General features: G+C 42.3%; 1 protein-coding gene across 5 annotated transcripts in view; it reads right to left on the reverse strand.

Moving 5' to 3' along the window:
* scamp4 (secretory carrier membrane protein 4) overlaps positions 1-25,782 on the reverse strand; it is a 44,080-nt gene extending 18,298 nt beyond the window's left edge. The window contains exons 1-3 of one of the 5 annotated variants that reach the window (XM_043721209.1): positions 25,641-25,782; positions 10,326-10,497; positions 1,099-1,138 (exon numbers count right to left, since the gene is read on the reverse strand). In XM_043721209.1, the coding sequence (XP_043577144.1) occupies positions 1,099-1,105 (7 nt within the window). In that variant the 5' untranslated portion in view covers positions 1,106-1,138; positions 10,326-10,497; positions 25,641-25,782. Of the gene's footprint in view, positions 1-1,098; positions 1,139-2,704; positions 2,724-5,773; positions 6,356-10,325; positions 10,498-19,290; positions 19,349-25,640 lie in introns of those variants that run through there. The other 4 variants (XM_043721211.1, XM_043721208.1, XM_043721210.1 and 1 more) reach the window with 4 other exon arrangements.
* Between the last annotated feature and the right edge of the window lie 1,979 nt (positions 25,783-27,761).

Below are 27,761 nucleotides of genomic sequence, written 5' to 3' on the forward strand. Positions count from 1 at the left end.
ATAAATGATTTGGATGCGAGCATAAGAGGCACAGTTAGTAAGTTTGCAGATGACATCAAAATTGGAGGTGTAGTGGACAGCGAAGAGGTTTACCTCAGATTACAACAGGATCTGGACCAGATGGGCCAACGGGCTGAGAAGTGGCAGGTGGAGTTTAATTCAGATAAATGCAAGGTGCTGCATTTTGAGAAAGCAAATCTTAGCAGGACTTATACACTTAATGGTAAGGCCCAGGGAGTGTTGCTGAACAAAGAGACCTTGAAGTGCAGGTTCACAACTCCTTGAAAGTGGAGTCGCAGGTAGATAGGATAGTGAAGGAGGCGTTTGGTATGCTTTCCTTTATTGGTCAGAGTATTGAGTACAGGAGTTGGGAGGTCATGTTGCGACCTACAGGACATTGGTTAGGCCACTGTTGGAATATTGCATGCAATTCTGGTCTCCTTCCTATCAGAAAGGAGTTGCGAAACTTGAAAGGGTTCAGAAAAGATTTACAAGGATGTTGCCAGGGTTGGAGGATCTGAGCTACAGGGAGAGGCTGAACAGGCTGGGGCTGTTTCCCTGGAGCGTCAGAGACTGAGGGGTGACCTTATAGAGGTTTACAAAATTATAAGGGGCATGGATAGGATAAATAGACAAGTCTTTTCCCTGGGGTTGGGGAGTCCAGAACTAGAGGGCACAGGCTTAGGGTGAGAGGGGAAAGATCTAAAAGAGACCTCGAGGCAACTTTTTCACGCAGAGGGTGGTACGTGTATGGAATGAGCTGCCAGAGGATGTGGTGGAGGCTGGTCCAATTGCAGCATTTGGATGGGTATATGAATAGGAAGAGTTTGGAGGGATATGGGCCAGGTGCTGGCAGATGGGACTAGATTGGCTTGGGATATCTGGTCGGCATGGACGGGTTGGACCGAAGGGTTTGTTTCCATGCTGTACATCTCTATGACTATGACTCTAGGTCTGGCAGCATCTGTAAGGAGAGAAAAGAGCTGATGTTTCGAGTTTAATTGACCCTTTGTCAAAGCTGACTTTGACCTTCACATTTGTTGCAAAAGACAACACAAATATTTTGATATTGTATTTTCAGAAGTCGACAGAACTTACCAGTCATGTCTTCAGTTGGATGTCTTGACGACTTTCAGTTCTAAAGATCAAAAATATTTGAAAAGAATAAAACAAATTCGGAGTTTTATTTACAAATTTGGAACATACGCATTCACAAATCATTTAAGTGTACAGATACATTTATATTGTTAGCTCAGTGACAGTGCATTGACATTTAACATATCACACTACAGGGGTCAGACACGGACAAGTTTCTGATTTTAATTAGGCTATCTTGGAGACAGAAAACATTAAAAACTTGAACCTTCATCATTATTCTGTCACTTCTAACACTGCAGATGAAGTTGAGGATGGAGACAATTGAGAAGCCTGATAAGTTTATTTCAAATTTTTACTGAAAAGTAGAACATTTATAGTTGGATCTGACCGGATATTTCCCTCAGGGGAGAATCTAAAACTAAAATATAAAAATAAATGGCTTCCTTTTTAAGACAGAGGCGAGAAGGAAGTTCTCGGAGTTATTAATCTCGGAATTCTCTTCTACAGATAGTAACGGGGTTGGATCATTGAATATATTCAAGACTGAGTGACTTCGTCTTTTTGATTAACAAGGTCGTCAGGTTTTAGGCGATGGCAGGTAGGAAAGTTAAAGTCACAGTCAGATTGACCATGATCTTAATGAATGTTGCAGTAGCCTCAAGAGGCAAAATGACCTATGTCTTATTTCTTATATCTTAGTTACAAAAAAGCCAAGTACTATTCGAGTAGTAATGAATCAGGTTGTTCTTTTACCTGTACAGTTCCTGAAGACTCATGCAAGCCATTGTCAACTAGTAAACATTGGGTCTTGTTAGAGTGTCATGTGTCACAAATAACAGAGCTTTCATTTAGTGCAGCTCTGGAGCCACCTCCATCACTGTGGGAGAAAAGGGTAGGATTCCCATACAGACTGCTAATTTCTGCAAAAAAAAGTTTACTTCCAAACAAAGATTCCTGTAGATATACCTAAACCTGCCACTGGAGGAGATATTTCTAACCTAATTTCAAAAATAGACATTGGTGAGTTGAAGGAGGCTACCTTTTTCTATTTTCACTGAATACAGGATGACATTCAGTGATGATGATGACTATGAGTTTTGTGGCATGGTTAGCAACAGGATTATGACTATAGATGATCATCCAGTGAGGATTTCCTATGCCATTGTCTCATCCATCACTGGCAGGAAGTCCAGGACAGGCTGCAATTGGAGTGAGGTGTCATCCTCATTAAGTTCATATATATCCCCTATAGTCATCATAAGAAAGATGGACAGAAAGCTAAGAATTTATGTCAGTTACTGAGCACTTAATGCAAAGACTCCAAGAATGCTTCCCCTCGAGCTAGCATTGTGGAAGTTTGCAAGTTCTCAAAAGGAGCACATTATTGCTGGAGTCTCTCTTTAGCCCATGATTATAATTAGTTTACTATTACTGTCCAAGACATTGAAAATTTGGTATTCTGAATAGGCAACAGGGAACTTTATGAGTACATGAGAATTCCATTTGGGCTCTGTATTGTCCCTTCTGCCTGTACAGGTGTGATGGATAAAGCTTTTGGCAACCTTAATTTCCAGTCCCTCCTGATGCATCTAGATGAGATACTCACCATCAACTGGACATTTGAAGAGACCTTTGCAAGACTAGCTATTGTCTAAGCCTGCTTGTCCCAGTTTAACTTGAAATCAAACCACAGAAATACCAACTTTCCTGAAAAATGTATTCGTAATTGGGGCGCTTTGTGTTTGAAAAAAAAAAATCTCATGGTATGTGGCCTTTGCTGGCTGGCCAGCATTTACTGTCCATCCCTAGTTGCTCTTGAGAAGATGGTGGTGAGCTGTCTTCTTGAACCATTGCTGTCCTTGTACTATAGGTAGACCCTCAATGCTGATCGGAAGGTAATTCAAGGATTTTGAACCAGTGACACAGAAAGAACAGAGATCTATTTCCAACTCAAAATGCTAAGTTGCTTGGAGGCGAACTTGCAGATGGTGGTGTTCTCTTATATCTGCTGCCCTTGTCCTTCTAAATGGAAGTAATCATGCATTTGCAATGTGATGTCTAATAAGCTTGGGTGGATTTCTGCAATGCATCTCATCTCATAGATTGTACACACGGCTGCTACTGAGCGATGAAGGAGAGGATGCTTGCAGATGCAGTGGAAATCAAGCAGGCTGTTTTGCCCTGGATGGTGTCAAACTTCTTGAGTGTTGTTAGGAGGTGCACTCATCCAGACAAGTAGGGAGTGTTCCATAATATTCCTGACTTCTGACTTGTAGATAGTGGAAAGGCTTTGGGGAGTCAGGAGGTGAGTTACTCATTACAATTTTCCTACCTCTGACCTGCTCTTGTAGTCACTATTTATTGGAGAGTCCAGATAAATTTTTGCTCAATGGTAACCCCAAGGATGTTGATAGCAAAGGAATACAGCAATGGTAATGCTATTGAATCTCAAAAAGGTGATGATTAGATTGTCTCTTGTTGGAGATGGTCATTGCCAGCCATACGGCTGGCACAAATAGTACTTGCCACTTGTCATACTTGCATATTGTCCTGGTCTTGTTGCATTTGCTCAAAGATTGCTTTCATTATCAGAAGAGTCGTGAATATTGCTGAACATTGTACAATCATCGGCGAACATCCCCACGTCTGACCCATTGATAGCAGGAAAGACTGAAGAAACAGCTGGAGATGTTTTGGCCTAGGACTATACCCTGAGAAATTCCTGTCGATGTCCTGGAGATGACATGACTGACCGTCAACAAACACAACCATTTTCCTATGAGTCAGGTATGACTCCAAATTTGTTACCAAGGGATGCTGTGGACACGCTGGTGTTGGATTGGGGTGGATAAAGTCAGAAGTCACATGACACCAGGTTATAGTCCAACAGGTTTATATGAAATCACCAGCTTTCAGAGCACTGCTCCTTCATCAGGTTGGACTAGAACCTGGTGTTGCGTGACTTCTGACCCGTTATCAAGGAAGTCATTATTTCTGATGATAACAAATTCAAGTGCTAAAGCAGTTGGCCTGGCCTATGATGGAGAGGAAACAAAATGGGTTCCTTGATCTAGCTAGTTAACTATTGGAGGTTTGTGCAAGACTATGCACAGTTGGCTGCCCGACTTCATGATTTACTGAAGAAATCTGAGACTGTCACATGAGTGGTTAGGAAAGAATGCATGAGGTGACTTACTTCACAGAGTACAACATGGAGTTGGACCCCAGTGTGTGAGGACTGCTTCTGCTCCCTCATGCAGAAGCTTTCTGCTTGTCTCATCATCTGTTCTTGGCTATCCAGATTTCAAACTCCCTCTCATACTGAAAACAGACACCAGTGCCAAGGAGCATGCTGTCACAGGTTCAATGGCAAAAAAAGAGACTATTTCTTGACGAGAGTGTAGCGCTGGAAAAGCACAGCAGGTCAGACAGCATCCAAGGAGCAGGAGAATCGACGTTTTAGGCATAAGCACTTCATCAGAAAGGGCTTATCCCAAAATGTTGATTCTCCTGCTCCTTGGATGCTGCCTGACCTGCTGCATTTTTCCAGCACTACACTCTCCACTCTGAGCTCCAGCATCTGCAGTCTTCACTTTCTCCCAGACTATTTCTTGTGCCAGTCAGTCGCAAGCTAAATGACAGGAATATGAAAATTATTCTTGTATAGAACTCTAACTGCTAACTTTGAGGTCAGTAATTTTCCAGAAGGGCACAAGCATTCTAATTAGTGCAGACTTTCAAGTGTTTACTGACAACAAGCCACTCAGCTATTTTCAAATGTCCAGAAAACTGGGATGAAGACAGCCTTAAATGGACCATTGAATGTGTGCAGTTCAGATTCCAGATCTGCTAAGGTCAGGCAAAAGTAATGCAAGTGCAGCTATCCTTTAGCAGGGAATCTCCAATATATTTGAGAGAGATCAGAGCCATTTCCAAACTATTAGAACTTGACATAGTTTCACTTTTGGCATTCAACGCAAGAGGATTTCAGACAGCTTCAATAGATTAATATGGACAACAGTAGACTGAACCATGACTGGAATGCCCAACATCCACTAACCCAGCGCTATATGATGAGTCAAAACCATCATTGAAATTGCTGAAGTGCTGGAAGAGGATCGTTTGGCCGATTCATGACAAGAAGCGGTGAAACAACTCATTCTTCCAGAGAGCCTCAAGTTTTGATATCAGTTTGTGATCAAGAAGGACACCAAGCCATGAGTGCCTTGACCACAGAGTGGTGTAACTGGTCTGAGATGGCTGCTGATATTAACAACTACTGTTGAAATAGTGAAAATTGTACTTGGCCAAAGTGGGTAGCAAATTCATCCAAGTATGAGATCCTTGTTGCCAAGAGATTTCTCGAAGTACTTGCAATGGAGTTTACACTCCTTGACCCCAGGAGATATCGGGCCAAGCTCGTATTCATGGATGTCTTCACCAAGTTCAAGCAGGCTAGTCCTAATCATGCCTAGAAGGCCTTAGAGTATGATAGATTTGTCCATTTCAGTGTCTTATATCTGATTCTCAGTGATCAGGAATGCAAATTCAAGAGCAAGATCCTAAAAAGCTTTGCAAGTTCTATGGCATTGCTTAGAGCTACATCACCTCTTACCATTTTTAGTAATGGACAGGGCAAACAATTCAAACATATGCTGCACAACTGTCTGTATACCTTGCTTCCGGAGACTGAATCATGGGTTACATCCATTGGTTGTATCCAGTTGGGGAAGCCTGCTCCAGTGCTAGAAAATGGCAAAGGGAGGATCTGCCAAGAAACAGAAACTGAAACAAGTACTAGTGGACATGACTCCTGGTGCCCATCTGACTACAATGGGTGGTCTGGCACAGAATTTGACGGATCACAGGTGATAAGAGGCGGAGGAGGTCTTTGAGCAAATGCTGGATGTCATACCAACCCTTACAATTTGCAAGAAAGAACATTGCCATTAACATGACACAATGTTATGGCATGATGGCGCAATTAAACATGTTACATCACACACCTCTGTATCACATAGTCACTGTCCGTTGGATTGTTGCCAGGATAACAAGTTTCAAGCAGGGATTTGTAGAACAAAATCTTCAGCAGTAGGTGGTGACACTGATCAAGAACAGAGCAGTTATCTGGAACTTTCACCAATTCGCGACAGTGAGAGTAGTCAGTTCAAACACAGAAGAGCAAGAATAGGCCAGTTAACAACTTGAGCCTTTTCCACCATTTAATATATCATGGCTGGTCATCGTGCTCAATGACCTAATCCCACTCTCCCCACTTTACCCTTAGATCCCTTTGCCAAAAGAGCTATATCTACCCCTGTCTTGAATACACAATGTTTTGGCTTCGACCTCACTTTGTGGTAGTGAATTCCACAGACTCACATTCTGTGTGTACAAAGTCCTTCTCACCTCAATTCTTAATGGTGTACCACTCATCCTTAAATTATGACTGCTGGTGAGGAAGTCCAGAACCATCAGAAACAATCGATGTGCATCTAACCAGTCCAGTCCCGTTACAATTTTATAAGGTTCTATAAGACTGGTTAGCAAGATTGGATCTCATGGAATACATAGAGAACTAGCCATTTGGATACAGAACTGGCTCGAAGGTAGAAGACAGAGGGTGGTGGTGGAGGGTTGCTTTTCAGACTGGAGGCCTGTGCCACAAAGATTGGCGCTGAGTCCATTACTTTTCGTCATTCATATAAATGATTTGGATGTGACCATAGGAGGTATAGTTAGTAAGTTTGCAGTTGACACCAAAATCGGAGGTGTAGTTGACAGTGAAGAAGGTTACCTCAGAGTACAATGCGATCTTGATCTAATGGGGCAATGGGCTGAGGAATGGCAGATGGAGTTTAATTTAGCTAAATAGGAGATGCTGCATTTTGGAAAAGCAAATTAGTGCAGAACTTACACACTTAATAATAAGGTCTAGGGATTTCCCTGAACAAAGAGACCTTGGAGTGCAGGTTCATAGTTCTTTGAAAGTAGAGTTGCAGGTAGATAGGATAGTGAAGGTGACGTTTGGTATGCTTTCCTTTATTGGTCAGAGTATTGAGTACAGGAGTTGGGAGGTCATGTTGTGGCTGTACGGGATGTGGGTTAGGCCACTTTTAGAATAGTGTGTGCAATTCTGGTCTCCTTCCTATCAGGAGGATGTTGTGAAACTTGAAAGGGATCACAGAAGAATTATAAGGATGTTGTGAGGGTTGGAGGATTTAAGTTATAGTGAATGGCTGAATAGGCTGGGGCTGTTTTCCCTGGAGCGTCGGAGGCTGAGGAGGTGGCTTTATACAGGTTTATAAGATCAAGAGGGGCATTGATAGGATAAATAGACAAAATCTCCTCCCTGCGGTGAACTAGATGGCATAGGTTTAGGGTGAGAGGGGAAAGATATAACAGGGACCTAAGGGGCAACTTTTTCATGCAGAGGGTGCATGTATGGAATGAGCTGCCAGAGGAAGTGGTGGAGACCAGTACAATTGCAGCATTTAAAAGGCATCTGGATAGACATATGAATAGGAAGGGATTAGGGGAAATGGGCCAAGTGCTAGCAAATGGGATTAGATTAGGTTAGGATATATGGTCAGCACGGACAAGTTGGACCGAAGGGTATGTTTCTGTGCTGTGCATCTCTATGACTCTATGAGATCCCCTCATTATTCTAAACTCCTGTGAATACAATCCTAACCAACTCAAACTCTTCTCTTCGGTCAGTCCGGTCACCCTAGGGATCGATTTGGTAAACTTTTCACAGAATCCCTACAGTGTGGAAGCAGGCTATTCACCCCATTGAGTCCACACTAACCCTTCAAAGAGCATACCACCCATCCACCCCTTACACTCTTCCTGTAACCCTGCATTTTGCTTGGCTAATCCACCTGGCCTGTACATCTCTGGACAATTTAGCATAGACAATCTACCTAACCTGCACAGCTTTGGACTGTGGGAAGAAACTGGAGCACCTGGAGGAAACTCTCTCAGACATGGGAACAATATGCAAACTCCACACAGTCACCCGATGCTGGAATCGAATCTGGTTCCCTGGCATCGTGAGGCAGCAACACTAACCACTGAGCCACCGTGCCACTCCATAGCTGAACTTTCTCTATAGTAAGACCATCCAATCTCAGATTAGGAAATCAAGACTACATACAATATTCCAGGTCTGGTCTCAACAATGTTCTGTATAATTGCAGCAAGACATCCTTATTCATATACTCAAATCTCTCGCCGAGAAGAGCAACATACAGTTTTGTCCTCTTTACCATATGATGCACCCTGCATGCTTCCTTCCAGCGAACAGGTGCACATTCCCTTCTCCCAGTTTACAGCCATTCAAACAATCATTTGCCTTCCTATTTTTGCAAACAAAAAGTGGATAAACTCACACATGAATTCACATGACAGTTGAACAGACTTTTGCTGGACAAAGATAGTATACCTTTTGGCAGAGACAGCTAATCGAAAGGGAGAGTAGTTAGACAAAAGGAATTCCTCAGCACAATGTAATCAATTTAGTAATTCTGTAGGTACTTTTTTATCCTTAATTTCCCTTCTTGTTTGTGATGGCCTGGTGTTAGTGTAATAAAAAGTCCTTGCCTCTCAATCTTTGGACTAGCCCCGTGTTCAAATCTCATGTTAAACAAATGGTTGTCCTTCAATTTCCAAACATTTTACAGAAACCTCTACAAAAATAAATTGCATTAGTGAGTTTGCTTCGTATTAATTGAGAATTTAGACTTTATGAGGCATAATTTCAAAGTCTTTATAATAAGGCTAATGGCATAAAATTGGATTTTCACTTAAATTCAAGTGATTTCTGAAGAATTTCACTTACGTGGAATTGAACAGCACACACTGCAGAAAAGGGTGATCAATGGAAGCAACCTCTAGATTTCCACATTCATATCCAACCTGGCCAATTACCGTCCCATCAGTCTACTCTTGATCATCAGTAAAGTGATGGAAGGTATCAATACTGTTATCAGACAGCACCGGCTCACTAACATCAGTTTGGGTTCTGCCACTCAGCTCCTAAGCTCTCATTATTAAATTGGTCCAAACATGGGACGAAAGAGGTGAATTCCAGAGGTGACATGCTCTTGACATCAAGGACAAATTTGACATCAAAGAGCCCTTGCAAAATTGGAGTCAATCAGAATCGGGAAAATCCACCACTATTTGGAGTTAACCATCTTCTTTTGTGCCAGAAGTATGGTTGTGGGAGGTCTATCATCTCAGCTCCTGGACATCTCTGCAAGAGTTCCTCAGGGTTGTGTTCTAAGCCCAAGCATTTTTAGCTGCTTTATCAATGACCTCCTTCCTTCATAAGCCCCAAAGTGGGATGTTCATCAATTATTTCACAATGTTCAGCTTCATTTACAACTCTTCAGATCCAAGTCCGTGTCCAAGTACAGCAAGACCTGGACAATACTGGGAATGCAGTTAAATGTGCTGAAAATGTGTTGCTGGAAAAGCGCAGCAGGTCAGGCAGCATCCAGGGAACAGGAGAATCGACGTTTCGGGCATAAGCCCTTCTTCAGGAAACCCCTTCTTTCCGAAAGCCCTTCTTTCGGGCTTATGCCCGAAACGTCGATTCTCCTGTTCCCTGGATGCTGCCTGACCTGCTGCGCTTTTCCAGCAACACATTTTCAGCTCTGATCTCCAGCATCTGCAGACCTCATTTTCTCTGCAGTTAAATGTGACAAGTAACCATTAAACCACACAAATGGCAGGCAATGACAATTTCCAATAATAGACATTCTAACCATTGCCCCTTGACATTCAATGGCATTACCATCACTGAATACTGCACTGTCAATATCTTTGGGGTTACCATTGACCAGAAATTGAATTGGACTAGCCATATAACTAATGGCTACAAGAACCTGAAAGATTAGTGAATAATTCGCTTCCTGACTCCACAAAATCTATCAATCTACAAGAAACATGTCAGGAGTGTGATGGAATACTCCCCACTTGCCTGGATGAGTGCAGGTTTAACTCAAGAAGCTGGGCACCATCCAGGACAAAGCAGCCTGCTTAACTGGCACCAAATTCACAAACATTCACTCCATCCACCACCAATGCTCAGAAACAGTGTGTATGATCTACAAGGTACAATGCAGAAATTCACCAAAGATCCTCAAGATAGCACTTTCCAAATCCTTGACTAATTCCATCTTGAAAGCCAAAGGTAGCAGATATAAAAGAACACCCACCTGCCAGTTTCCCTTCAAGCCATCATCATCCTGATTGGAAGCATACTGCCATTCCTTCAGTGTCATTAGATCAAAATCCTGGAATTGCCTTCCTAATGGAATTGTGGGTCTACCTACCACAATTGACTGCAGTGGTTCAAGAAGGCAGTTCATGATCATCTTTTCAGGGCAACTAGGGAAGGGAATAAATACTGGTCAGTCTGCCAAGACCACATCCCAACAGTGAATTTAAAAATGTAGATGCCAGAATTGCTGTTCATTATGGTGCTGCATGCTAACCACAAAATCTAGATTCATGTCATCCTCTTTGAGTTGCTACCCATTTTTATCAGGTTTTGCCTCTGAAGTACATTGAGATATTTTGCAATATTTTGATAAATGTTGCTATATAAATGCAAGTTACTGACACTGCCTCTATGTAAATTCAGAGCCTGAAAATTGATGTAGGTGTCCTAGCAAAACAGATTTATTTCAGACTTTGCTACATCATCTGTTTGTGTTGGTTGTGTTTTAAGTAATCCGACATCAGTGCCAATTTTTTTGAAAAAAAATCAAGCCAAAGATTTTAACAAGAACTGGTTCCTATCTTTTGCCTTGCCAATGATGTATAATATTCTGGATTAGTGGTGCTGGAAGAACACAGCAGTTCAGGCAGCATCCAAGGAGCTTTGAAATCGACGTTTCGGGCAAAAGCCCTTCATCAGGAATAAAGGCAGTGAACCTGAAGCGTGGAGAGATAAGCTAGAGGAGGGTGGGGGTGGGGAGAAAGTAGCATAGAGTACAATGGGTGAGTGGGGGAGGAGATGAAGGTGATAGGTCAGGGAGGAAAGGGTGGAGTGGATAGGTGGAAAAGGAGATAGGCAGGTAGGACACCTTTATTCCTGATGAAGGGCTTTTGCCTGAAACGTCGATTTTGAAGCTCCTTGGATGCTGCCTGAACTGCTGTGCTCTTCCAGCACCACTAATCCAGAATCTGGTTTCCAGCATCTGCAGTCATTGTTTTTACCACAATGATGTATAATAACCAATTTGGAAATAAATACATGGCGAATTTAAACATTTATTATCCTCAAGTGCAATCTGTCCCAAAAGCTTGTTTAGTGTAAAACAATTTTATTTTTTTTTACAGCTGAAATATTATAATGCCAAATATGACACTTTTACAAATTCCTCCCAACAAAACAATGAGGAAGAAACAGTTCAAAACCACTATCTCTCAGTAAAATCAAGGCTTTGTTCTGTAATTTTTTCAAATGCCCTTTATACTTTAACCTGAATCTAAGTGTTAAAACAACAGGGAAAGGGGCAGAGTAAATAAGAACATTAATTATTAATAGTATTTTGGAAGGTACCAAATTTACATGATAAAACCACCCAAACAGACAACAATTAACAAGACTTCAAGTAGAAGATAATCTTGCTACTGCTCTATATTACTGCTCATTTGGTAGCTACTTAATATTTACTTTTCACACTACCTTGAAAACAGGTTGTTTTACAATATTTTGAATATTCTAATGGACATTTAGCGTGCACAATATCTAAATCAACAAATAACTTTTTGGAGTTGGTAGTTAATATTCAATGCGCTCAACCCAAATACAAACCAAAAGCAAAATATGTATTGTGATTTAGTTTTAGAGCATCTAATAATCAAGTCCACAACATTGTAGACTGTGACTGAGAAATGGAACAATCTACTTCTTGCAACTGTCACTACTCTAGAAAGACACAGAAAAACGTTAGCTAATAGTGAACTTAATTGAATGATATTTGTTTGTCTTTTGATGACTTATTGGCAGACAGATTACAGTAGATTGAAAGAAATGTACTGTAAACTTAAAATTATACAAGTAGATACTGACACTATGGGAATCTGACAGTGCTACAGGTTGTTTTAATGCCAACCAGAACAGCTCAAGTTGATTGACAGCAAATGATGTTCAGGGGACTTTGTATTTACAAGCTGGGCTCTGGGGGGCTTTCGTAATGAAATGGTAATGTCCCCGCTTTTGAGTCAGGAAACCCAGGTTCAAGTCCCTCTTCCTGTAGACATGTATGCTCTGATTTGGAGACGCTAGTGTTGGACTGGGATGTACAAAGTTAGAAATCACACAACACCAGGTTATAGTCCAACAGGTTTATTTGGAAGCGCTAGCTTTCGGAGCCCTGCTCCTTCATCAGGTGAGTGTGGAGAGTAAGATTGTAAGACACAGAATTTATAGCAAAAGTTCCCAGTATGATGTAACTGAAATTATATATTGAAAAAGACCCGAATGGTTTGTTAAGTCTCTCATCTTTTAGAATGACCATGTTGGTATCAAGTTAAAAATCACACAACACCAGGTTATAGTCCAACAGGTTTAACTGGAAGCACACTAGCTTTTGGAGCATCGCTCTTTCATCAGCTGATAGTGGAGGGCTCAATCCTAACACACAGAATTTATAGCAAAACTTTACAGTGTGATATAACTGAAATTATACATTGAAAAATTGATTGTCTATTAAGCCTTTCATCTGTTAAAATACTGTGATAGTTTCACTTCTTTCATGTGTAAATCACAAAACCTTTTTTTTTAAAAAGTTGCATTCTCGGGTTAGCTGTTAACAATGGTGATAGCTAGACAAGATGTTGAAGGTGTTAGCCCCCTGTGTTCTCTGTCTATGCCATGATGTTTAGATTGATTCTAATCTAAAAAGTGAGATAACGGAGTTTTACATGAATTCATACAGTTTTTGAGCAAAGTACAACGTAACCTTGCAATTACAAATTCACCCCACAAAATATATGTGGGCCTTTGCATGTGTGTGTGTGTGTGTCTCTGTCTGTCTGGGTTGGGGGTTGTGAGTGTGAGAAAGTGTATGTGTGTGTGTAGTGAGTGCAGAGTGTCTTAAGTCTGTGAGGGGGTGCATGTGTCTGTAAGGGTGTGTGTGGGTGTCTGTATGTGTCCGTCCGTGTGTGTAGAAGTATCTGTGTGTATATAGTGCAATGGTGGTCACCTGTAAATGTGACATGAACCCATCGACACAGACATCAAGTTTCTACAGGAATGCAGGCAAGCAGGAAAGATCCCAAAAGGATTACGGATCACGAACCCACTTAAGTCGACCTACAACACAGACTACGCAGAGAGACTTTGCCACCGCACCTCTCGCAAACTCCTCAATCATCTCATGCATCCAACTCTACAGCAGGCGCCACAACCTTGAAATTCAGATGGAGTCCACACTCTCAGCCTACACTCAGGATACATCAGTACAATTACACGACATTGCCAAACAGACAAGGCAACAAAACTACACCACGTACATGCACGCCAAGAACAAAAAAACTGGAAAAACTTGGCATTCTCATTAGTAATAGCAAAGCCCCTCTGGAACCACAGTAGACAACATTATCACTGAGGGGAAGTCTATTATCAACCTTCGACTGGAAGAGATTGAAGTCCTGAGTAGGGGATCTTCTGCCCCACCGCCAAAATGGACCCGTTGGTTCTGGCAGCAGACACAAAGGAGTTCATCAGACAAATGAGTCTCCGGAAATTCTTTCAAGTTGCCAGGAGTGATCCCAATGAGCCCACTGATGAACTCGAACAGTCATCACAGGGATCTGTAGTGAAGTGACCAAAGGTGTCAACTTGGACCCCACCGAAGGGCTGCTGCCCTGGGATTGACATATATGCTCAAACCGTCAGGAAATACATAAATGCCATATTCATCAGCCATACCCACAAGGTAGAGCAAAACATCACCCGTTCACAATGCAATGCCATCTAGGCTCTCAAAACCAATCACAACATTGTCATCAAACCAGCAGATAAAGGAGGAGCCATTGTCATTCAGAATAGAACAGATTACTGCAAGGAAGTGTACCGACAACTGAACAACCAGGAACACTACAGGCAACTACCACCTGATCCGACCAAAGGACACACCCGTGAATTAAACACATTGATCAGAACTTTGGATCCAGTCCTTCAGAGTTCCTACGCGCCCTCATCCCATGTACTTCTCGTGTAAGCAACTTCTACTGCCTTCCAAAGGTACACAAAGCCAACACACCAGGACGTCCCATCGCGTCAGGCAATGGGACCCTATATGAGAATCTCTCCGGCTATGTTGAAGGCATCTTGAAACCTATTGTACATGGGATCTCCAGCTTCTGTCGTGACACTACGGATTTCTTACAGAAACTCAACACCCACGGACTAGTCGAACCGGGAACATTCCTCGTCACAATGGACATTTCCGCACTCTACACCAGCATCCCCCACAATGATGGCATCGCGGCAACAGCCTCAGTACTCAACACCAACAACTGCAATCTCCAAACATCATCCCCTTTATCCTTGATCACAATATCTTCACCTTTGACAACCAGTTCTTTATCCAGACACACGGAATAGCCATGGGGACCAGATTTGCACCCCAATATGCCAACATTTTTATGCACAGGTTCGAACAAGACTTCTTCTCTATGCAGGATCTCCAACCAACATTATACACCAGGTACATTGATGACATTTTCTTCCTCTGGACCCATGGCGAGGAGTCACTGATAAAACTACACAGTGACATCAAGTTTCATCCCACCATCAAACTCACCATGGACCACTCTCGACTATCTGTCTCATTCTTGGACACATGCATCTCCATCAAGGATGGACACGTCAGCAACACACTCTACCGCAAACCCACAGACAACCTCACAATGCTACACATCTCCAGCTTCCACCCAAAACATATTAAAACAGCCATCCCCTATGGACAAGCCTTACGCGTACACCGGATCTGTTCAGGTGAGGAGGAATGTGACGGGCACCTGGAAGTACTCAGGGATGCCCTCACAAGAACAGGGTACAATGCCCAACTCATCGACTGCCAGTTCCAACGTGCCACAGCAAGGAACCGTAATGACCTCCTCAGGAGACAGACACGTGCTGCAACCGACAGGGTACCCTTCATTGTTCAGTATTTCTCAGGAGCTGAAAAATTACGCCATGTTCTCCGTGACCTGCAACACATTATCAATGAGGATGAGCACCTCACCAAGACCTTCCCCACACCTCCACTACTTGCCTTTAAACAACCGCCAAACCTCAAACAGATCATTGTTCGTAGCAAGCTGCCTGGCTCTTTGGACAACTCCATACAACCCTGTCATGGTAGGCGCTGCAAGATGTGTCAGTGCGGACATAGATACCATCATTGTGCGTGGGGACAGCTCCCACCTTGTACGTGGCAGGTACTCATGTGACTCAGCCAACGTTTATATCTTATATGTTGCAGGCAAGGATGCCCGGAGGCATGGTACATTGGGGAAACCGAGCAAAGGCTACGACAACGGATGAATGGGCACAGCACAACAATCAACAGACAGGAGTGTTCCTCCCAGTTGGGGAACACTTCAGTGGTCCAGGACATTCGACCTCGGACCTTCGGGTGACCATCCTCCAAGGCAGACTCCGGGCCAGACAGCAGCGAAAAGTGGCCGAGCAGAGGCTGATAGCTAGCTGTGGTACCCATAGGGAGGGCCTCAACCGGGACCTTGGGTTCATGTCACATTACAGGTGACCACCATTGCACTATACACACACAGATACTCCTACACACAGACACATACAGGTGTGCACACACAGACACACACTCCCACATGCACCCCCTCACAGACTTAAGACACTCTGCACTCACTACACACACACACATACACTTCCTCACACTCAACCCCCAACCCAGACAGATACACAGACTGACAAAGAACCACATGCACACATATATTTTGTGGGGTGAATTTGTACTTGCAGGGTTACGTTGTACTTTGCTCAAAAACTGCATGAATTCATGTAAAACTCCATTATCTCACTTTTTAGATTAGAATCAATCTAAACATCATGGCATAGACAGAGAACACAGGGGGCTAACATCTTCAACATATTGTCTAGCTAACACACATTGTTAACAGCTAATTCGAGAATGCAACTTTTTAAAAAAAGGTTTTGTGATTTACACATGAAAGAGGTGAAACTATCACGGTATTCTAACAGGTGAAAGGCTTAACAGACAATCTATTTTTCAATGTATAATTTCAGTTATATCACACTGTAAATTTTTGCTATAAATTCTGTATGTTAGGATTGAGCCCTCCGCTACCAGCTGATGAAAGAGCGATGCTCCGAAAGTTAGTGTGCTTCCAATTAAACCTGATTTGGAGATGCCGGTGTTGGACTGGGGTGTACAAAGTTAAAAATCACACAACACTAGATTATAGTCCAACAGGTTTAACTGGAAGCACACTAGCTTTCAGAGCGACACTCCTTCATCAGGTGATAGTGGAGGGCTTGATCCTAACACAGAATTTATAGCAAAAATTTACAGTGCAATATAACTGAAATTATACATTGAAACAGACAATCAATTTTTCACCTGATGAAGAAGCGTCGCTCTGAAAGCTAGTGTGCTTCCAGTTAAACCTGTTGGACTATAATCTAGTGTTGTGTGATTTTTAACTTTGTACACCCCAGTCCAACACCGGCATCTCCAAATCATGGATTCATGCAGTTTTTGAGCAAAGTAAAATCTAATTCTGCAAGTACAAATTCACCCACAAACGTGTGTGTGTGTGTGTGTGGGGGGGGGGGGGGGGGGGGGAGGTATGAGTGTGTGAGAGGGTGTGTGTGAGTTTAAAGGGGTTTTTGTCTGTGAGAGGGTGAGTGTGAGAATGAACATAGATTATTACAGAGCAGTACAGGCCCTTCGGCCCTTGATGTTGCGCTGACCAGTCATACCAATCTGTATGTGTGAGTGTATAGTGCAATGGGGTCACCTGTAGTGTGACATGAACCCAAGGTCCCGGTTCAGGTCACCCCCATGGGTATGGAACTTTGCTATCGGCCTCTGCCCGGCCACTTTTTGTTGCTGTCTGTCCTGAAGTCCGCCTTGGAGGATGGTCACCCAAAGGTCTGAGGTCAAATGTCCTAAACCGCTGAAGTGTTCTCCGACTGGGAGGAAACAGTCCTGTTGTTTGTTCTGCGGTGGCCGTTCATCCATTGACGTAGCTTCTGTTTGGTCTCGCCAATGTACCATGCCTCAGAGCATCCTTGCCTACAGCATATGAAATAGACAACTTTGGCTGAATCGCATGGGTACCTGCCACGTACATTGTAGGAGATGTACCCATGCGTAATGGTGGTATCCACATCGACACTCTGACACGTCTTGCAGCGCCTACCATGACAAGGTTGTACGGTATTGTCCTGAAAGCCGGGCAGTTTGCTATGAACAATAATCTGTTTGGGGTTTAGTGGCTGTTTAAAGGCAAGATCTGGAGGCGTGGGAAAGGTCTTAGCAAGGTGCTCATCCTCATTGATAAAGTGCTGCAGGCACCACCAAACCTCAGATGAACCGCACTACAGGTGATCCCATTGCACTATACACACACACACCTCACACACACTCAGACCCTCTCTCCCACACATCCTCTCACAGACTTAAACCCCTTTATACACACACACACACACACACACACACCTCCCCACCACCCCTTTGCGCCACACACACACAGGTTGGTGCAGACCTGATAGCCCATTAGGGGTTCTATGAAATGTTTGAACATGTTGACTAAAAGAAAACAAGCTACCTTATTCCCCAGTAGAAGTTGGCTTTGCTACAGAGAAAGGTGTTTGGGCTAAACTATATATTTACAATAAAACCCTTCGAGACCTCCACAAGACTTTTGTTGCCTAATTCAACACATGGCCTGTACAATGGACAGACCTTTACGGAAGGATAATGTTAAAGATATAACATTTTAAGGGACTTATAAATATATGGCTAAATAAGCTTTAAAAATGACTAGAATCAAGGGGAATGCTGTCCTTCGCGAAAATGTTTTAAAAGAGACAGAAGAAACTGTAAACAGGTTATTTAATCTATATTAACCTGGTCCTTTGTCTTTGAAGGAAATTAGCATTTTGGGTATAAATTTTAAAGTATACAAATACATTAAGGGTAACAACGGAGAGAATAGGATCCCTTAAAGATCAATGTGGTCATCAATGTGTGGAACCACAGGAGATGGGTGAGACACTGAACAAATATTTTGCATCAGTATTTACTGTGGAGAAGCACATGGAAACGAGGGAAGCTGAGGAAATAATGGATTTGAATAGAGTTCATATTACAGAAGAGGAGGGGCAGGAAGTCTTAAAACAAATAAAAGGTAGTTTAATTTTCAGCACCTAATCAGGTGTTTCCCAGAACTTTGTGGGAAACAGGGAAGAAATTACAAGGCTCCTTGCTAAGATACTTATATCCTCAACAGCCGTGGGCAAAGTGTTAGAAGATTGGAAGTTAGCTAACGTGGTGCCAACATTTAAGAAGGACTGTAAGGAAAATTCAGGGAACTATAGACCAGTGAGCCCTACAACAGAGGTGGATAAGTTGCTGGAGGGGATTCTGAGGAACAAGATTTACATGCAGTTGGAAAGGCAAGGACTGATTAGGGATAGTCAACATAACTTTGTGCATGGGAAATTGTGCCTCACTAACTGAACTGAGTTTTTTTGATGAGGTGACGAAGAAGATAAATGAGGAAGAGTAGTAGACATTGTCTATATAGACTCCAACAAAGCGATCGACAAAAGTTCCTCTTGATAGGCTAGTTAGCAAGGTTAGGCCACATGGAATACAGGGAGAACTAGGACACAGAACTGGCTCGAAGGTGGAAAACAGAGGGTGGTGGTGGAAGGTTGCTTTTCAGACAGGAGGCCTGTGACCAGTGTGCCACAAGGCTCAGTGCTAGGCCTGAGAAGGGTCCATAGCCTTAAAACTTGTCTTTAAACATTTAGTCTAAAATGTAATGCTGATTTATAGAACACACTTGCTGCAATTAGAAAATAGACAGACAGGAAGGCTCAGAAAAAGGGGGAACTCAAGGAATGCAGAAGATAAAAACATCTGTGCTCACCGAGTGATAACAAGGTGCTCTAAGGCAATTAAGAACATTTGCCTTAACTTCAGTGAATCTGTGTAAACAAGACACCAAGTGATAACATTCACGGCTGTTCCTTGTGAGATTAATAAAAGTGTTTGATTCTGACCCTGAAACGAAACTCAGTACTATCAAAAGCCTTGTAATTGACCGTCAGGTCCTGTCAATTTTAATGGATTCTTATTACCCTTGCAAGCTTGACAGACACAGAGAGATAAACATCTTTGCTGTTACAAGACCCTGACTTGAGAGTTCAAAAAGACACTAAAGAGAGAGAGACCATTTTAGCGCTGAGGTTGCTGAAGCCAGTAGAAAATCAACTCTTAGTGCTTACCTGCTATGGATTGAACTTAATTGCATTTTTGAGACTTTATGATTTCACTGAGTAGCCACTAACGGTTGTTAAATACAAATACTGTAAAAGGTAATATTAACGAAGCTTTAACTTACTCGCTGTTCTTGCACACCACTCTACAGACTTTACAGACTGCCCCACTGTCAATTATAACTAATCAGATCTTATGTCTTATTTGAATTTGAATCACAACCCTGAAAAAAAAGCATGTTTAATTTGAAGACTAATGAATCAACCTTACAGTAACATCTCAGCCTCAGGTACAGAATGGTTCAATGTTTAAAAAGCAGGAGTCTGCTCCTAGCTTAGAAATTATTCTCGGTCTAACATTGAAGAGATTCTGGCACAATGTGTCGGGAAACCATTTTATGGTCAAAAGTTTGCCCTCCTTGCTATGAAGCCATTTTGTAAAACAATTGTATCTGACATATGAGCTGTGCAAGGTTACCAATTAGCTCAGACTGATACCTCTTTATGATAGGAGTTTATCTCGCTAGCAGGCGCCTAACTCGTCTGGGTATGTTTTTCCCACCTGATGAATGACTTAGGGCCTGTAAGAGTGATTAGTCAAGCGAACACAGACCTGTCAATTAACTTTTCTTCCTTATGAATTATTGTCTTTCACTGTTACCTGTATAATTAAGAACATGCAATGTTTTTGTAAACTTTTGTATCAATACATCAGAGTAGCCTGCTGGGGCACTTGAAGAGCTAGTACCCTCTTCTCCTAGGTTATTAGAACCTATTTAGTTTAGCTTATAGGTATCAGTGTTATGTTGTAACAGTGATGTTATTGGTAAATAAAGGGGATGACTAAAATTAAACTAATATGTCTGGAAGAGGTTTTTTTATTCCAGACTTCAAAAGATCTCCGGGATGAACCAAGAGAGAGGCTTACAGGTCTGAGTCCATAACAGATTCCCAGGGCCATCTCAAATCTGTACTTTAACAGGTCAACTGCTTTTTGTCATTTACGTAAAGGATTTGGATGGGAATATACACAGTTGGTTAGTAAGTTTGCAGATGACACAAAAATAGGTGGTGTGGTGGACTGTGAAGATGTTTATCTCAACATACAATGGGACCTTGATCAGATGGGACAATGGGTGGAGGAGTGGCAAATGGAGTTTCATTTAGATAAATGCATTTTGAAACAGCAAACCAGGGTAGGACTTATACAGTTAGGAGTGTTGTGAAGCAAAGAGACCAAGGGGTGCAGGTGCATAGCTCCTTGAAAGTAGAATCAGAAGGCAAAAAGCTCCAGCCTATTTAGCGTCTCCATACAATGCAGATGGATGAGCGGAGGGGGGCATTTGGCACACTTGCCTTCATTAGTCAGAACATTGAGTATAGGAGTTGGAATGTCATGTTACAGCTTTACAGGAGGCCACTTTTAGAATACTGTGTTCAATTCTAGTTTCCCTTCTGAAGGAAAGATGTTTTTAAACTTGAGGGGTGCAGAAAAGATTTACAGGGATGTTGCCAGGTTTGAGTTATAGGGAGAGCCTGCCTGAGGAAGTGGTAGAAGCGTATGGGCAAAGTGCTGGCAAAGGGGACTTGGTCTGATTGGGATGTCTGGTTGGTGTGAATGAGTTGGACTGAAGGGTCTGTATAACTCTATAACAATCAGACTAGGGAAATTTTTAAAAATCTGTACAATCAAGACAATTTTGTCTCAGAGGATTTGAGTGTTGAAAGTAAACAGAGCATCAGATTACCAAGAATACTGTTAGTAATTCACCTACTTCATTATTTGAGACATAACTTAGTATCTGTCCTGTGGTCATCACACAATAAAACTTGCTGTTACATTACTTTCCACAGACTCATTCAAGTTTACTTTAGATTAGATTACTTACAGTGTGGAAACAGGCCCTTCGGACCAACAAGTCCACACCGACCCTCTGAAGAGCAACCCACCCAGACACATTCCCTACATTTACCCCTTCACCTAACACTATGGGCAATTTAGCATGGCCAATTCACCTAGCCCGCACATTTTTTTTTGGACTCTGGGAGGAAACCGGAGCACCCGGAGGAAACCCACGCAGACACTGGGAGAATGTGCAAGCTCCACACAGACAGTTGCCTGAGGCAGGAATTGAATCTAGGTCTCTGGCGCTGTGAGGCAGCAGCGCTAACCACTGTGCCACCCGTATATAATTCACCCAGTTACCTCTTGTCAAATGTAATTATTTTAATTTACCAGCTTTTAGGCTGAACATGGCGGTGATACACTTTTTCCTGACATCACATGTTGTTGGTATATTAATTTCTTGGCATGCTACCTCAGTCTCATTACCTACAAGATGTGCAGATTCATAGAAATTTACCAAAACTTTTGCATTGATTGTGCCCAGGTCATAAAAACAGGATTATTTAGTATAAAATGCCAGTTGATAAATTTCCCAGGTTAAGGACTGATCTATATCTCATTATTTCCACAAACAATCAAATCACATTGTGTTTTGAGTGGCATGTGATTATGGGGAGTGGCTGGGGGGGGAGGGGGTTGTCTTGTGGGCATTACTGATGTGAAATCTTGTATCAAGGAAGAACTGGTCTCTTTGTTCAGGGAGATCTCTTGACACGGCTTCGTAAGCATTGTAACAGTGTTAAGGGTTCCTCCAAACCTTGTACTTGCTTAATAAATTTTGGCAGTTCACAGAAGTTGGCATATTGCAGTTGCATCAAGTGTGTAAGAATCTCAAGAAAAAGAAGCTAACACAAAGGCGCAAGATGAAGCATTCTTCCTCCAGGTGTCAGGTGGTTATGCTTTGGTGGTGAAGGAGGCCCAGGACTTGCACATCTTTGGGGGAGTTAAAGTGTTTGGCCATAAGGCAGTGGGGATGTTTAGTGCGTGTGTCCCAGAGATGTTCTGAAACATTCTGCAGGTTGGCGTTCAAACCCTAACCACCAGATGCCTAGAGGAAGAATGCCTCATCTTCTGCCTTGGGACCCTCCAAACACACGGGATCAATGTGGATTTCACCAGTTTACTCATTTTGATGGAGTTGGCAGATAAGGGTCTGTTTCCGTGCTGTGTGACTCTATGACTCATCACAGCTTACAATACTTCCAGGTTTTGTATCATCAACAAATCTGAAATTTGTCCCTGTACACCAACATGTAGATCATTAACATACAACACCACTGAATTTAAACTGACTGGCCTGTAATTCCTGGACTTCCCCTTTATTTTAAAATAAAGCTGTTACTTTAAAGGTTTTCATGAAGATCTGTAGCTCAGGTTGTGTTTGAGGGAGTTGGTTAGCTCGCTGAACTGCTGGGCTAACATGCAGACATTTCATTACCATACTGGGTAACATCATCAGTGCGACTTCCACGAAGCACTGTTGTTCTGTCTCGCTTGGTTTTTGTGTGGTCTGGCCCAGGCTGGTGGTGTTGTGGATCGTGTGGAGGGTTGTTGTAGGTTGCAACGGGACATTGACAGGATGCAGAGCTGGACTGAGAAATTACGTTGCAACTAGAATTTTTTTATACATTAGAATATATAATGTTAACCCACAAATCTAAATTACAAGTATCAGTTTTCACAGTGAGTTTTCCTAAGATTGATGATAGCAGCATAATCAGCTTTCACAAATATGAGGAGCAAGTATTGTAGTCCTTCCCAAAAGCTAAAAATCTCTGATCATTCCCTAAATATGTGGCTCTTATGGCCTCAACTGTAGGTTTGCCATGGTAGGCTCATTCAGAAAGTAACGAGGCATGGTATACTGGGACATCTGGCTGTCTGGATACAGAATTGGCTGGCCCATATAACACAGAGGGTAGTAATAGATGGAAAATATTCAGCCTGGACCTTGGTGATCAGTGGTGTTCAGCAGGGATCTGTTCTGGGACCTCTGCTCTTTGTGATTTTTATAAATGACTTGGATGAGGAAATAGAAGGGTGGGTTTGCCGATGATACAAAGGCTGGTGGAGTTGTGGATAGTGTGGAGGGCCGTTGTAGGTTGCAACTGGACATTGACAGGATGCAGAACTGGCTGATTACTGACACATGGAGTTGAACCTGGAAAAGCCTGAACTGATTTATTTTGGAAGGTCGAATTTGAATACAAGGTTAAAGCAGGATTCTTGGCAGTGTGGAGGAACAGAAAGATCTTGGGGTCCACATCCATAGATCCCACAAAGTTGCCACCCAAGTTGATAGGGTTGTTAAGAAGACATATGGTGTGTTGGTATTCATTATTGAGACTGAGTAAAGAGCTGCGAGGTTATGCTGCAACTCTGAAAAGCCGTGGTTATATCACACTTGGAATATTGTGTTCAGTTCTGGTCACCTCATTATAGGAAGGATGTCGAAGCTTTAGAGGGGTGCAGCGGAGATTTGCCAAGATGCTGCGTGGACTAGAGGGCATGTCTTATGAAGAAAGTTTGAGGGAGCTCGAGCTTTTCTCAATGGAGTGAGGAAGAGTGAGAGGTGACTTGATAGAGGTATACAAGTTGATGAGAGGCATATACAGAGGAACCTCAATTATCCAAATATCATTATCTGAATTTCAGATTATCTGAATAAGATCTCAAGGTCCTGATAAAAAACATTATCACTATTACTGATCACGTCTTTTGTTTACAATGATTAAAAGTGAATTCAGCTTACTGAAATACTGCGGACATCGATGGGGGCCCAGGCACTGTCTCTCTCCTCACTCTTTCCCTAGAGTGCTAAAAAGGGTGTACTCTCAACCCCTGTTCCCCAGATAATCTCTGCAATATTGTCCTGTACAGGGCAGAGTGGGAACTTGTCAAAATGCTGTGTATGTGGCTGCGCGCTTGTGCATGCACTATTTTAAAGACTCACCGCACTCACCCCACCCCCACCAAGGCATCAGCAGTCTTGCTGTTGGTGTCCAATCAAGTTGCCATTTCCATTCCATTGCTTCATTTTGTTCTGGAGTCCCATTGGGGAAAAGAGATAAAAGGTATCTGGCAGCTTCACTCCATCTGCTGGCTGGAAATGTGGAGAGTTGAAAGCACACAGCGGGGCGGGGCGGGGGGTGTGTGATGTGCCTAGTCTCCAGAATAGGGAGCAAGCATAGCAAGTACTCACTCTGTCAATCCCATTGACGTGAAGCAGCGGCAGGGAAGGGCTTCAGCAATGCTGTAGTCCCTTACCCTGAGGCAGAGAGGGGGAGCATGGCAGGCAGAACGAGAAAAAAGGAAACTACAGAAAACTCTGAGTCCCAGAGGAGAGGCATTGAATCAATTAGCCTAACAAAATACTGCCAGCCCATCTTGTTTGGATAATTGAGTTTCCTCTGTATTGTGTGGATAGCTAGAGATTTCTTTTTCCCAGGGCGGAAATGGCTATTACAAGGGTGCATAACTTTAAGATGATTGGAGGAAGGTTTAGGGGAGATGTCAGAGGTAGGTTCTTTACACAGAGTGGTGAATACATGGAATGCACTGCCAGCGGTAGTAGTGGAGTCAGATACATTAGGAACATTTAAGCGACTCTCGGATAGACATATGGATGTAAGTAAAACGGAGGGGACGTTGGTTAGTTTGATCTTAGAGTAGGATAAAAGATCGGCACAACATCGAGTGCTGAAAGACCGTGCTATACTCTTCTAACAACCACCCGATGAAGGAGCAGCATTCCGAATGTTAGTGTTTCCAATTAAACCTGTTGGACTATAACCTGGTGTTGTTATTTTTAACTTTTTAACTATTCTATGTTCTTAACTGTTTCCAGAAGAGAGCCATCCCGATGCCCATTTAAAAAAAAAACCAATTCAATTCCCTCCAAAGCTCTCGCGATTTAATATGGAGTAAAAACAGAAAATGTAATAAGCACACATCAGGTTTGTTCGCATCTGTGCGGAGCTCTACATTTAATTCCGAGCGGTGGGCGAAGAAAAGGTTTCCATCACATCAGGTGATCTTTAATTGCCAAGTCAACCACATACATTAAAGACAAACGTAAATTTTCTTTTTACTTACACGCTACGGGTTAAAGCTGCAGTCCTTGGGTTTTATTCAGTTACCTTATGTACCGTTAGTCGTTCAAAATTAGCGGAGCGCACTTCAACTTCCTTCCGGTCACCGCAAGCTCACGAGACACCGCCGGCGGCGCATGTGCAGTACACGCGGCATGCTGGGTCATGTAGTCTTTCCATATGAAAAGCCCGCGCCCCGGCCTACAACTCCCGGTATACCACGCGGCAAATGTCTTGTTGCTTAGGGGTATCGGGAGGAAGGAAAGTGCTGGAAGAGGCTGGGTTGCCTTGGTGATGTCTGTGGAGGTGCGCTACTATTTAATGTTGATGGCACTTCATACCAACCATTTTTGTTTCGAGTTTAGAGCTCCATCGTCCGTGCGGTTCAAAGGTGCCATCACTGTTCACAGCTAAATTTTAGTTTTGATACACGGATTAGTAAGGGCGAAAATGATTTCTGAAATATATTCAGAATTTTGGACCTCTGAAACAAACAGTCTTCTGAAAAAGTAGTAATGGACTCGAAACATTAATTCTGTTTCATTCTCCACACGTGTTTCTAGACCTGCCACGTTTCTCCCGCATTCTCTGCGAAAATTATTTCTTCAGGATTGCATTTGAGATTTTCTCATAGGCTGCTTTTTGACGTTTAGGAGCGACATTTTGGTTTTGAGAGGCCCCTTTAGCATTCTCATTACTGCATCACTGAATAAAGGTGCTAATGTAGTAGTAATATTACCTTCTATATTTACAGCCTAAGTTGAATTTAGCAGCAAAATGGTCTTCGTATGTGTTGTGAGTCACTATGGAACCTCTATTAAAATCCAAATTTGGATTGAGAGCAAAAGTAACCAGCCCTGTTTTGTTTGTATGGGAGGATTTTCTTTGCAGTTGTGTTATCATAAACTTCCAGCCAATATCTCTTTATAAAAAAAGGAACACCAGAAAGTGACTAAAATGCTGCAATCAATGACCTTTAGCACTTCAGCTCAACCAAATGTCTAATTTACTATGAATCCTCACAGTCATCTGGGGAATTCATACATTTCTATTTAGGAATGGGCCAACACAAAAGGACTGTAGAGTTTCCTGACTGCCTATATCGTTTTATGCTGGAGAAAAGGGAAACTCATTTTGGGTAAACAGAAGTCTATACTCACTACCAGCCTTCATTCGTATAATGTTGGTTTTCCTCATCTAAACTATGTTCGCGGAACCTCAAAGGTAGCAAATCAACAACACGTGAAATCAACATGAAGGTATTGCAAAGACTTTTGAACTTGTGAAAATTCACATGGCAAGACCACATATTTTTTAGACTCTTTAAGAGATCAGAGAGGTACTTTTGACGACCAGCACCACCAAAGCCATTAGTTCAGCCAGTCTGTGAATTAGACTTGGAAACAGCTAAACTTGTAACCAAATACATAACCCCTTCCAATTAAAAAACCAGCTTTCTGGAAATTCAATCACAACACACCTTAGCTGGCTGAGGACCTTTGCTTTACAAAGCTCACTTCAACTGTTAAGTACTAACTTAGTTCAAGAAACCAGGTCTGTTATGTGGGACACTGAAAATCATAAACCTGAGACAAAGTTAATCGTTCGTACCTTTTGACGTAATCAATCTCTGTGTATACATGTGTCCTTGTGAGAGAGAGGTCAAGAAGGGAATGTTGCATTATTTTTGAGGTGAGTGAGAATAATTAACTTTTCGTTTTTAAGCTCTCAAAGGCTTGAGGCTGAAATTCTTTGATAGGAATCTACACTGAAAGAAACAAAATACCATTCTCCTTCACATAATATGATGATCACAAGTAGTAAGAGAATTATCCTGTCCATGATTCAAGGAAGACATTGGTTGTTGTTCTACAAAAATGTCACTGAGAAAGCTTTTGAGAAATAGAGTGATCACAATAAAATTAGCTTTAATTAAGGAAAGAAATATTTGCATTTTTGTAATGTCTTTCATAGACTTGAATTGTTCCAAAGTACGCAGCAACAAATGAAGTCACCCGAAAGGAGAGTGTCTGATCTTGAATATTTAGGGATTGAGACACTGCAATACACAGACCAAATTTTTTCATATCAACTCGGTTCCCTTTCATGTAGGATGTGTATTGTA

This window comes from Chiloscyllium plagiosum, chromosome 31 (genome assembly GCF_004010195.1).
Source record: "Chiloscyllium plagiosum isolate BGI_BamShark_2017 chromosome 31, ASM401019v2, whole genome shotgun sequence".
Lineage (NCBI taxonomy): Eukaryota > Metazoa > Chordata > Chondrichthyes > Orectolobiformes > Hemiscylliidae > Chiloscyllium > Chiloscyllium plagiosum.